Source organism: Zonotrichia albicollis, chromosome 30 (assembly GCF_047830755.1).
Source record: "Zonotrichia albicollis isolate bZonAlb1 chromosome 30, bZonAlb1.hap1, whole genome shotgun sequence".
In the NCBI taxonomy this organism is placed as follows: Eukaryota; Metazoa; Chordata; class Aves; order Passeriformes; family Passerellidae; genus Zonotrichia; species Zonotrichia albicollis.
In genome coordinates this window covers 4,516,997-4,529,759 of record NC_133848.1, presented here as the reverse complement: position 1 = coordinate 4,529,759, position 12,763 = coordinate 4,516,997, and the positions used below count along the sequence as shown (strand labels likewise).

Sequence of the window (12,763 nt, the reverse complement as noted above, 5' to 3'; positions counted from 1 at the left end):
TGTCACATGGTGGCCCTGTCCCATCTCCTCCATCCCTTCCACTGGCCCTGTCCCCATGGGTGCCATCCAGTGCCAGGTGTCACTGTCCCAGCTCCTCCATCCACTGCCATGTCCTTGTCCCAACTTCTCCATCCATTCCTCTGTTCCTGTCCCATCTCCTGCCCCTGTTGTCACCTCCCTGTCCCCAACACTTTGTCCCCTGCTGCGGCCCTGTCCCAGCTCCTCCATCCCTGCCACTGGCCCTGTCCCCATGGGTGCCATCCAGTGCCATTTGTCACCATCCCAGTTCCTCCATCCGCTCTGTCCCATCTCCTCCATCCCTGCCATTGTCCTTGTCCCCAATGGCTCCTCCATCCAGTGCCATGTGCCACCGTCCCAGTTCCTCCATCCCTGTCACTGTCACCGTCCCCAACAGTTCCATCCCTGACACGTCCCTGTCCCATCTCCTCCATCCACTGCCACTGTCACTGTCCCTATGGGTGCCATCCAGTGCCAGGTGTCACTGTCCCATCTCCATCCCGGCCATGCCCCTGTCACCCTGACCGTATCCCTGTCCCTGCCATAGAGAGGGGACAGAGGGGACACGGCAGAGATGGAACTGCTGGGGACAAGGACACGGTGCCCGTGGTCCCGGTGCGGTGCCCGGTGTGTGCCCGGTGTGTGCCCGGTGCCGTGCCCGGTGCCCGGGGCCGGTCCGGAGGAGGGACCTGCATCCCTTAAACCCCGCTCCAGCCACACCTTTAATCCCTGCGAGTCCCGCTGCGAGCCCCGAACCCTGCGCGACCGAGCCGCCACCTCCGTCCCATTGTCCCCGCTGTCCCCCCCAGTGTCCCCTCGCTGTCCCCCGGTGTCCGGCCGGGGTCCGGCGGGCCGGGCGCTCCCTAATTAGGGGGTGCGAGCGGAGCAGGGCGGCAGCCACGCACAGCTCGGAGCCACTCACTCATCCCGCAGGAATCCTCCCCACGGGGAGGAGCGGCCCCGGCACAGCGCCTAAAAGGGCCCCGCGCGGGCCGGCTGCTCTCGGAGCCTTCCTGCACCCTCCTCATCCTCCTCCTCCTCCTCCTCCTCGTGCGCGGCGCCATGGCACGGCACGGCGCCAGCCTGCTGCTGCTGCTGCTCGGGATGATGCCAGGTACGAGCGGGCACCGCGGGGCGGAGTGAGGGGCGCGCACCTGGGCACACCTGGGGCACACCTGGGGCTCTGGCACACCTGGGGCTCCTGTAACACCTGCAGCCCTTGTCACACCTGTGGCTCCTGGGCACACTCACAACCCTGGGCACACCTGTGGATCCTGGCACACTTGGGGCTCCTGGGCACACCTGGGGCTCTGGCACACCTGGGGCTCTGGGCACACCTGGGGCTCTGCCACACCTGTGGCCACCCCCAGGGTCCTGTGCTGGTGGCACCGAGCCCCGGCTGTCACCGGGGCTGTCACCGAGGGGACCAGGACACACCCGGGACAGTCCCGCGGGTGCCCAGGGTGGGAGATGGGAGCTGCAGGTGTGGGGTCTTTGGGGTTTCAGGTGTGGGGTAATTGGGGTTGCAGGTGTGGGGTTTTGGGTTGCAGGTGTGGGGTTTTGGGGTTGCAGATATGGGGTTTTTGGGGCTGCAGGTGTGGGGTCTTTGGGGTTTCAGGTGTGGGGTTTTTGGGGTTGCAGGTGTGGGGTTTTGGGTTGCAGGTGTGGGGTTTTTGGGGTTGCAGGTGTGGGGTTTTGGGGTTGCAGGTGTGGGGTTTTTGGGGCTGCAGGTGTGGGGTCTTTGGGGTTTCAGGTGTGGGGTTGAGGGGTGCAGGTGTGGAATTTTTGGGGCTGTATGCGTGGGGTCTTAGGGGTTTACAGGTGTGAGGTTTTTGGGGTTGCTGGTGTGGGGTTTTTGGGGCTGCCAAGTGTGGGGTCATTGGGGTTTCAGGTGTGGGGTTTTTGGGGCTGTAGCTGTGGAGTATTTGGGGTTGCAGGTGTGGGGTTGAGGGGTGCAGGTGTGGAATATTTGGGGCTGTATGTGTGGAGTTTTTGGGGCTGTGTGGGGTTTTTGGGGCTGCAGGTTTGGGGTATTTGGGGTTTCAGGTGTGGGGTTTTTGTGGCAGCAGGTGTGGGGTCAGGACCTGCCAAGTGAGGGGTTTTTGGGGTTTCAGGTGTGGGGTCTTTGGTGCTTCCAGGTGTGGGGTTGAGGGGTGCAAGTGTGGAATTTTGGGGGCTGTATGCGTGGGGTTTTTGGGGCTGTATGTATGGGGTATTTGGGGCTGCAGGTGTGGGGTAATTGGGGTTGCTGGTGTGGGGTTTGTTGGGTTGCAGGTGTGGGGTTTTTGGGATTGCAGGTGTGGGGGTTTTGGGGTTTACAGGTGTGGGGTTTTTGGGGCTGTATGCATGGGGTCTTTGGGGTTTCAGGTGTGGCATCTTTGGGGCTGCCAGGTGTGGGGTCTTTGGGGTTTCAGGTGTGGGGTTGAGGGGTTGCAGGTGTGGGGTTTTGTGGCAGCAGGTTTGGGGTCAGGACCTGTCAAGTGTGAGGTCTTTGGGGTTTACAGGTGTGAGGTTTTTGGGGTTGCAGGTGTGGAATTTTTGGGGCTGTATGTGTGGGGTTTTAGGGGTTGCCAGGTGTGGGGTTTTTGGGTTGCCAGGTGTGGGGTTTTTGGGGCTGCAGGTGTGGGGTCAGGACCTGCCAGGTGTGGCATTTTTGGGGCTGCAGGTGTGTCAGGGCACAGGTTTGGGGTCCCTGTGCCCCATCCCTGCTCCGTGTGGGTCAGGAGCTGCAGGTGTGGGGTGCTCTGGGTGCCATTTTGGGGGTGACAGTGCCATTTCAGGGGGTGACAGTGTCATATCTGGGGGTGACAGTGCCATTTTGGAAGGTCACAATGCCATTTCTGGTGTGACAGCGCCATTTGGGGGTGTCACAGTGTTGTTTTTGTGGGTGCCAGTGCCATTTCTGGATGTGAGAGTGCCATTTCTGGATGTGACAGTGCCATTTCTGGACGTGACAGTGCTGTTTTGGGAAGTGACAGTGCCATTTTTGGGGGTGACAATGCCATTTTTGGGGGTGACGATGCCATGCCAGGCTGTGACAATGCCATTGTGTCCCCAGCTCTCCTGGTGGCCGTCAGGATCAACGGCAAGGGCCGCGAGGTTCTGTACCTGGCCAAGGGCGACTCGGTCAAGCTGGGCTGTCCGTATGTCCTGGAGCCCGAGGACAACGGACCCCAGGGCGTGGGCATCGAGTGGATCCAGATCAGCCCCGAGAGACCCAGCCCCGAGAACGTGGTGAGGGGAACGGGGGGACCGGGGGGACAGGGAGGGACAGAGGGACAGACAGGGGACAGAGGGACAGGGAGGGACAGGAGGGACAGGGAGGGACAGAGGGACAGACAGGGGACAGACAGGGACAGAGGGACAGAGAGGGACAGGAGGGACAGAGAGGGACAGGGAAGGATGGAGAGGCATGGGAAGGGAGAGGGACAGACAGGGGACAGGGAGGGACAGACAGGACAAGCAGGACAGAGAGAACAGAGTGGGACAGACAGGACAGACAGGACAGACAGGGGACAGGGAGGGACAGGAGGGACAGAGGGGACAGGGAGGGATGGAGGGGACAGAGAGGGACAGGAAGGGACAGAGAGGGACAGAAGGGACAGACAGGACAGACAGGGGACAGGCAGGGACAGGTGGGACAGGAGGAACAGAGAGGGACAGAGGGGACAAATGGGACAGACAGGGACAGGCAGGACAGGGAAGGGACAGGGAAGATTGGGAAGGACCAGGCAGAATCTGGAGGTGCTGGGATGGGAAGGATGAAGGGGGACAGGCAGGGACAGACAGGGACAGACAGGACAGGGAAGGGACAAGAGTGACAGGGAAGGATCAGACAGGCTCTGGAAATGCTGGGCAGGACAGGGACAGGCAGGAGAAGCAGGGACAGGAAGGGACAAGGAGGGACAGGCAGGACAAGCTGGGATGGGATCAGATGGAGCCCGGCTGAGCAGGCAGGGACAGGCAGGGACAAAGAGGGTTGGGAAGGGCACAGAAGGACCAGGCTGGGTCTGGGAGTGCTGGGATGGGAAGGATGAAGGGGGACAGGCAGGGACAGGCAGGGACAGGCAGGGACAGGGAAGGACCAGGCAGAGTCTGGAAGGATGAAGCAGGACAGGCTGGGATTGGATTAATGGGATGGAGCCCAGCTGAGCAGGCAGGGACAGGCAGGACAGGCTGGACAAGCAGGGCAGGGAAGGTCTGGAAGGGCAGGAACGGAACAGACAGGGACAGGCAGGGACAGGGACAGGCCAGAGGGACGGGGCAGGGACAGGGCAGGGACAGGCAGGGATGGGACAGGCAGGGACAGACAGGGACAGACAGGGACAGGGACAGGCAGGGACAGACAGGGACAGACAGGGACAGACAGGGACAGGGACAGGCAGGGACAGACAGGGACAGACAGGGACAGGCAGGGACAGGCAGGGACAGACAGGGTTGGGAAGGGCACAGAAGGACCAGGCTGGGTCTGGGAGTGCTGGGATGGGAAGGATGAAGGGGGACAGGCAGGGACAGGCAGGACAGGCAGGATTTGGCAGGACAGGGAAGGACCAGGCAGAGTCTGGAAGGATGAAGCAGGACAGGCTGGGATTGGATTAATGGGATGGAGCCCAGCTGAGCAGGCAGGGACAGGCAGGACAGGCTGGACAAGCAGGGCAGGGAAGGTCTGGAAGGGCAGGAAAGGAACAGGCAGGGACAGGCAGAGACAGGCAGGGCAGGGACAGGGCAGGGACAGGGCAGGGACAGGCAGGGACGGGCAGGACACAGCAGGGAAGGTCTGGCCGCGTCTGGGAAGGACCAGACAGGGCTGGGCTGGGCTGGAGCCCAGCCAGGGACGCAGGGACAGGCAGGGAAACAGGGAAAACCAGGGACAGGCAGGAAAGGAAGGAGCAGGCAGGGACAGGCAGACACAGGGGACAGGAAAAGACCAGGCAGGGACAGGAGGGGACACAGAGAAACGCCAGGACAGACAGGACAGGGAAGGATGAGCAGGAAAGGAGCAGGCTCAGGGAGGAACAGGCAGGCCCAGACCCTCACCAAGCCTAACCCTCACCTAAACCAAACCAAACACTAATTCCAGCCCAAACCAAACTAATCCCAAACCCTTCCCTAACCACATCCCCAGACCCAACCAAGCATAGCCCAACACAACAAGCTTTAACTCAACCCCAGCCTAAACCCAACCCTAACCCAAACCAACCTTAACCATAATCTAAACCCAACCCTAGCCTAAACCCAAACCTTTACCCACCCAACCAACCTCAACTCAACCCTAACCTAAACCCAACTCAAGCCCCTTATCCTAACCAACCCTAGCCAACCTTAACCAACCTAAACCCAACCCAACCAAACTTAATCCAACCCAAACCCAACCCAAACCCAACCTTAACTAACCCTAACCTAAACCCAACCCAAGCCCTGATCCTGACCAAACTTAACCAACCTAAACCCAACTCAAACCCAACCCAACCAAACTTAATCCAACCCAAACCCAACCTCAACTCAACCCTAACCTAAACCCAACCCAAGCCCTGGTCCTGACCAAACTTAATCAACCTAAACCCAACCCCAAACCCAACCCCAAACCCAACCCCAACCCAAACCCGACCCCAACCCAAACCCAACCAACTTTAACCCAAACCCAACCCAACCAACTTTAACCCAACCCCAAACCCAAACCAACTTTAACCCAAACCCAACCCAACTTTAACCCAAACCCAAACTCAACCCAAACCAACCCAAACCCAAACTCAACCCAAACCAACTTCAACCCAAACCCAAACCAACTTTAACCCAAACCCAACCCAACTTTAACCCAAACCCAAACTCAACCCAAACCAACTTTAACCCAAACCCAAACCAACTTTAACCCAAACCCAAACTCAACCCAAACCAACTTTAACCCAAACCCAACCCAAACCAAACCAACTTTAACCCAAACCCAACCCAACCCAAACAAACCCAACACAAACCCAACCCCAACCCCAACCCAACGCAAACCCTACCCAACCCAACTTAACCCCAAACTCACCCCCAAGCCCCATCCCCAACGTCCCCAAGGCCGCACTGACGCTGTCCCCGCGTCCCCGTGTCCCCAGTTCCTGTCCTACCAGGACCACCACGTGAACTACGGCAGCTCGGGGCTGCAGGACCGCGTGGCCTTCGTGCAGACGGACCCGGGCCAGCGCGACGCCTCCATCCGCGTGGCCGACCTGCAGGAGAGCGACACCGGCACCTACCAGTGCCGCGTCAAGAAGAACACGGTGGCCGTGCACGAGGTCATCGTCACCGTGCAAGGTACCGCGGTGGCACCAATGTGGCACCAATGTGGCACCGGTGGCACCTGTCCCCTCCCCGCCCTGCCCCACGCCAAGGTGGCATTGGTTCCTTTTGGTCACATTTCTCTGTTGGTGGCACTGGTGGTGTCACCTGTGCCTCTCTCATGTGGCACTGACAGTGTCACTTGTGGCCCTTTCATGTGGCACTGATGGTGTCACCTGTGTCCGTCTCATGTGGCCTCTGGTGGCACAGGCAGTGTCCCCTGTCCCACGCCCAAGTCCCCTTCCTGACTGGCCCCTGGTGGCACTTATGGTGGCATCACCTGTGCCCTCTCAGTGGCACTGACAGTGTCACCTGTCCCATGCCCAAGTCCCCTTCCTGGCTGGCCCCTGGTGGCACTGACAGTGTCACCTGTGCCCCTTTCATGTGGCCTCCATTGTCACCTGTCCCATCCCCAACTCCCTTTCCTGGCTGGCCCCTGGTGGCACCTATGGTGGCATCACCTGTGCCCCTTTCATGTGGCACTGGCAGTGTCACCTGTCCCACACCCAAGTCCCCTTCCTGGCTGGCCCCTGGTGGCACTGGCGGTGTCACCTGTGCCCCTCTCCTGTGGCCCTTGGTGGCCCTGACAATGTCCCCTGTCCCCCATGCAGGTGGCCCTGACAGTGTCCCGTGTCCCCCCGCCCCAGGTGACTCCTGTCCCCCCACAGTCCCAGGTGTCCCCTCTCCTTGGTGGCCCCTGGTGACTCCGATGGTGTCCCCCCTGAGTGACCCTGACAGTGTCCCCTGTCCCCCCCTGGCTGTCCCTGCTGGTGTCCCTGTCCCCTTTCCGCCTGTTGCTGTCCCCTGGGCTGTCCCTGTTGCTGTGGTGGTGTCCCGTGCTGGTGTCCCCTGGACTGTCCCTGCCTCTGTCCCTGTGTCCCCTGATGCGTCTCCGTGTCCCCTGACGCTGTCACTGTGTCCCCTGCCAGTGTCCCCTGACGTGTCCTCGGTGTCCCCCGCCACTGTCCCCGTGTCTCCTCCTGCTGTGATGGTGTCCCCTGGGCTGTCCCCTCTCGTGTCCTCATGTCCCTGCCGCTGTCCCCATGTCCTCTGCCCCTGTCGCAGTGTCCCCTGTCCCTGTCCCGGTGTCCCCTGCCGTGTCCCCGTGTCCTCTCCCGTGTGCCCTGCCGGTGTCCCCTGCCGTGTCCGTGTGTCCCCTCGGGTGTCCCGGTGTCCCCTGCTGCTGTCCCTTGGGCTGTCCCTGCCCCTGTCACACTGTCCCCTGCCTGTGTCCCAGTGTCCCCTGATGGTGTCTGCATGTCCCCTGGGCTGTCCCCTCCAGTGTCACACTGTCCCTGCTGGTGTCCCCTGCTGCTGTCCGTGTGTCACCTGGGCTGCCCCCGTGTCCCCTGCCGTGTCCTGGTGTCCCCTGCCCCTGTCCGTGTGTCACCTGGGCTGTCCCCTGAGCTGTCCCCGTGTCCCCTCCCCTGCCCCCGTGTCCCCTGACGTGTCCCAGTGTCCCCTGATGGTGTCCCTTGGGCTGTCCCGGTGTCCCCTGCCGTGTCCCCTGCCCCTGTTGTGTGTCCCTTGGGCTGTCCCCTGAGCTGTCCGGGTGTCCCCTGCCCCCGTGTCCCTGCCGTGTCCCCTGCCGTGTCCCCTGAGCTGTCCCCATGTCCCCTGCCGTGTCCCTGCCGTGTCCCCTGCCCCTGTTGTGTGTCCCCTGAGCTGTCCCGGTGTCCCTTGGGCTGTCCCCTGAGCTGTCCCCGTGTCCCCTGCCCCCGTGTCCCTGCCGTGTCCCCGCCGTGTCCCGGTGTCCCCTGATGGTGTCCCTTGAGCTGTCCCGGTGTCCCCGCCGTGTCCCCGCCGTGTCCCTGCCGTGTCCCCGCCGTGTCCCCGCCGTGTCCCGGTGTCCCCTGACGTGTCCCCGTGTCCCAGCAGAGAAGCCGGCGGCCCCGCAGTGCTGGAGCGAGGGGGAGCTGATCGAGGGGGGCTCGGTGCTGCTGCGCTGCTTCAGCCGGGGGGGCACCGCGCCCCTCTCGTACCAGTGGGCAAAGCTGGCCGAGGGCTACGGGGGGGGGCGCCTGCCCGCGGGCACCCTGCAAGGTGGGTCTGGGGGCTCAGGGGGGCACAGGGGGCATCTGGGAGGGTTTGGGGGTGTCCCTGCCCATGGGCACCCTGCAAGGTGGGTCTGGGGGCACAGGGGGGCACAGAGGGCATCTGGGGGGGTTTGGGGTGTTTGGGGGTGTCCCTGCCCATGGGCACCCTACAAGATGGGTCTGGGGGCTCAGGGGGGCACAGAGGGCATCTGGGGGGGTTTGGGGGTGTCCCTGTGCTCGGGCACCCTACAAGGTGGGTCTGGGGGCACAGGGGGGCACAAAGGGCATCTGGGGGGTTTGGGGTGCCCCTGTGCTCAGATAGCCTGCAAGGTGGGTCTGGGGGCACAGAGGGCATCTGGGGGGGATTTGGGGGGGTTTGGGGGTGTCCCTGCCCGCGGGCACCCTGCAAGGTGGGTCTGGGGGCACAAAGGGGATTTGGGGGGCTCAGGGGGGATTTGGGGGGGGATTGGGGACCCCCCCAAGATGGGTCAGGGACCCTCCATGGGGGGCTCGGGAGGGGATTTGGGAACATCGGCCGGGGGGGCTCTGGAGGGGCCTGGCTGGGGGTGCGTGTGGGGGGGGGGGATCAGCATGTCCGTGTGTCCTTTTGTCCATGTCCATGTGTCCGTGTGTCCCTCTGTCCCCATGTCCATGTCCCTCTGTCTGTCCATGTTGTGTGTCCCTGTGTGTCCCTATGTCCGTGTGTCCATGTCCCTGTGTGTCCCCATGTCCCCGTGCCTGTGTGTCCCCATGTCCATGTGTCTGGCCATGTCCCCATGTCCCTTCGTGTCCCCATGTCCCTGTGTGTCCCTGTGTCTGTCCATGTCCCTATGTCCCCGTGTCCCTGTGTGTCCCTGTGTCCAATCAATGTCCCCATGTCCCTCTGTCCCTCTGTGTCCCTCTGTGTCCCTGTGTGTCCCTGTGTCCCTCTGTCCGTCCATGTCCCTCTGTCCCTGTGTCTGTCCCTGTCCCTGTGTCCCCACCCTCCCTCTCTGGGAGGTGCGGGTGACACCGAGGTGACAATGCCCGGGTGACACCGAGGTGACAATGCCACCCGTGCCCATCCCAGGCCGTGCCCCCGGTGACCTCCTGATCCGCAGCCTGACCGTCGGCCACGCTGGCACCTACCAGTGCCGTGTCACCAACCGCGTGGGCTACTCGGTGTGCCAGCTGAACCTGAGCCCGGGGCCACGTGAGTGACACTGGGGACATTGGGGGCAATGGGGACATTGGGGACACTGGGGACATTGGGGACATTGGAGACATCATTGGGGACATTGGGCTATGCCAGCTGAACCTAAGCCTGGGGCCATGTGAGTGACACTGGGGGACATTGGGGACACTGAGGACATCGCTGGGGACATTGGGGACATTGGGGACACAGGGCTGAACCTGAGCCCGGGGCCACGTGAGTGACACTGGGGACATTGGGGACAATGGGGACATTGGGGGCAACGGGGACATCACTGGGGACATTGGGGACACAGGGCTGAACCTGAGCCTGGGGCCATGTGAGTGACACTGGGGACACTGGGGGCAATGGAGACATTGGGGACACTGGGGACATCATTGGGGACATTGGGGACATCATTGGGGACATTGGGGACAATGGGGACATCACTGGGGACATTGGGGACACAGGGCTGAACCTGAGCCTGGGGCCATGTGAGTGACACTGGGGGCAATGGAAACATTGGGGACATTGGGGACATTGGGGGTGACACAGGGTGGCACTAGGATTTCTCAGCTCCCAAGGGTGGCACTGCAGGTGACCCTGTGTGGCACCAGTGGTGGCCCTGGGTGGCACCAGGCTCTCCCTGGGCTCCAGGCTGGCACTGCAGCGTCCCTGGGTGGCACCATGGTGGCGCCGTGGTGGCAGCAGGGGTTGGCAGTGACAGCCGTGTCCCCGTGCCAGGCGGGCGCCAGGCTGGCATCATCGTGGGCTCCATCCTGGGCTCGCTGCTCCTGCTCAGCCTGCTGGGGCTGCTCATCTGGGCACTGATCGCCCGCTACCAGCGCAAGGAGTGCCAGCGCGCCTGCAGCGACTGCCGGTGGGTGCCAGGGGGTGGCACGGGGTGGCACTGGGCTGTACTGGGCACCAGTGACTGGCACTGGGCTGTACTGGGCTCTACTGGGCTCTAATGGGCACCAGTGACTGGCACTGGGTAGCACTGGGCTCTACTGGGCACCAGTGACTGGCACTGGGCTGAACTGGGCTCCACTGGGCTCCACTGGGCACCAGTGACTGGCACTGGGCTGTACTGGGCTCTACTGGGCATCAGTGACTGGTACTGGGTGGCACTGGGTGGCACTGGGCACCAGTGACTGGCACTGGGTGGCACTGGGCTCTACTGGGCACCAGTGACTGGCACTGGGTGGCACTGGGCTGTACTGGGCTCTAATGGGCACCAGTGACTGGCACTGGGTGGCACTGGGCTGTACTGGGCTCTAATGGGCACCAGTGACTGGCACTGAGCACTGATGGCCACCAAGGGGTGCCAATGAGTGCCACCAGCCACAGATGGGTGGCACAGGGCACTGAGGGACACCCAGAGACACCAATGGATGCCACGGGGCACTAAGGGACACCAAGGGGTGCCAATGGGTGTCACCAAGCACAGAGGGGTGGCACAGGGCACTGATGGTCACCAATGGATGCCACCAGGCACAGAGAGGTGGCACGGGGCACTAAGGGACACCAAGGGGTGCCAATAGGTGCCACCAGCCCCCTCGAGTGCCACCAAACCCCTTGAGACACCGATGGCGGTGCCAAACCCCCCTCCCCAAGTGCCACCCACCCCCTGGCGCTACCACCTGACGATGTCACCGCGCTGTCCCCGCAGGAGCAGCACGGGTGGCACCATGCCCCGGCCCTGCGCCGCCTGTGCCCACCACTCGTACTCCCCGCATGGCATCAGCTACATGCAGTGCCAGCACGGCGACAGCGACGAGCGCGCGGCCGCGCTGCTCTGCAACGAGGGCATGCGACACCAGGTCACCTGTCCCGCGCTGTGACATCGCTGTGACATCGCTGTGACATCACCGCGACAGATACAACGACACCGAGAGCCCGCCCCCAGAAGTGACGGCAGCGGCGGCTCCGCAAGCCCAAAAAAAAACCCGAAAAAAGCTTCGAATTTCCACAAAGTTCTTCCCGAAATCCCACAGAATCGTGCACACAATTCCAGAGAATTCCTCCCCAAAAAATCCCATAAAAGATTTCAAAACCCCACAAAAATTCCCCACAGAATTCCATAAAATCCGCCAAAAATCCCTGTCCTGGAGCGCCCTCGTGTGGCCACCACGGGGACAGCGACAGAAAGCGCCGGCCGGACAAAGTGATGGCAGGAGCGGCTCAGAAGCCCAAAAAAACCCGAAAAAGCTTCAAATTCCCACAGAATCGTTCAAAATCCTACAAAATTTCCACCAAAATCCCATAAAATATTTCAAAACCCACAAAAATTCCCACAGAATTCCATAAAATCTTTCAAAATCCCCTAAAAATTCCTGTCCTGGTGCGCCCTCCTGTGGCCACCACGGGGACAGCGACAGAAAGCGCCAGCCGGACAAAGTGACGGCAGGAGCGGCTCAGAAGCCCAAAAAAAGCCTTAAAAAGTTTCGAATTTCTACAAAATACCTCAAAATCACACAGAATTCCCACAAAAATCCATAAAATATTGAAAAATCCCCAAAAATTCCTGTCCTGGAGCTCCCTCACGGGGCCACCACGGGGACGAGGACAGCGACAGCCAGTCCGCAAAAGTGACGGCAGGAGCGGCTCCTGATGCCCAAAACACCCTAAAAACCACCTAAAATTCTACAGAATTCCTACCAAAATCCCATAAAATTCTTTAAAATCCCCAAAAATTCCTTTCCTGGGGCGCCCTCGAGGGGCCACCACGGGGACAGGGATGGGGACAGTGACAGAAAGAGCCAGCCCGACAAAGTGATGGCAGGAGCGGCTCCCGAAGCCCCAAAAAACCCTAAAACCCCTCAAAATCCTACAAAATGCCCCAAATCCCTCCCTCTGTTCCACTCTCCCCTGGTTTTATTGCTTTATTTTGGGGTTTGAGCCCTTTTTTTACAGCCATTTCCAGACCCTCCCAGTTGGGCGTCCCCATTCCCAGTTCCAAAATTCCCCATTCCCAGTTCCTATTCCCAGTTCTCCCAGTTCATTCCCAGTTTCCCCAGTCTCATCCCAGTCCCCCCGCGGTGTCATTGTCACCCTCTGTCCCCACCCGGCCCCAAAAGCGGCCCCGCCCCCACATTTGGGATTTTTTGGGGTTGTTTTTTTTGGGGGGGGGGCCGGTTCAGAACGGAGCGAAAGGAAAACGAACCCAAAACCAGGAAAAAAGAAATTAAGAAAAAGGAAAAAGAAAAAAAAAGGA

At 61.3% G+C, this 12,763-nt stretch overlaps 2 protein-coding genes across 2 annotated transcripts in view; one reads left to right on the top strand and one right to left on the bottom strand.

Moving 5' to 3' along the window:
- The window catches only part of LOC141725640 (Fc receptor-like protein 2), a 17,731-nt gene extending 16,649 nt beyond the window's left edge, over positions 1–1,082 (bottom strand). Inside the window, exons 1-2 of the mRNA XM_074529618.1 lie at positions 941–1,082; positions 739–881 (exon numbers count right to left, since the gene is read on the bottom strand). Coding sequence (XP_074385719.1) covers positions 739–881; positions 941–1,082 — 285 coding nt within the window. The remainder of the gene's footprint in view (positions 1–738; positions 882–940) is intronic.
- On the top strand, positions 764–12,763 carry VSIG8 (V-set and immunoglobulin domain containing 8). Its single transcript, XM_074529278.1, has 7 exons — positions 764–1,132; positions 3,077–3,252; positions 6,117–6,315; positions 8,218–8,382; positions 9,445–9,567; positions 10,291–10,426; positions 11,219–12,763. The coding sequence occupies exons 1-7, from the start codon at positions 1,081–1,083 to the stop codon at positions 11,388–11,390; spliced, it is 1,023 nt and encodes a 340-aa protein (XP_074385379.1). The 5' UTR covers positions 764–1,080; the 3' UTR covers positions 11,391–12,763.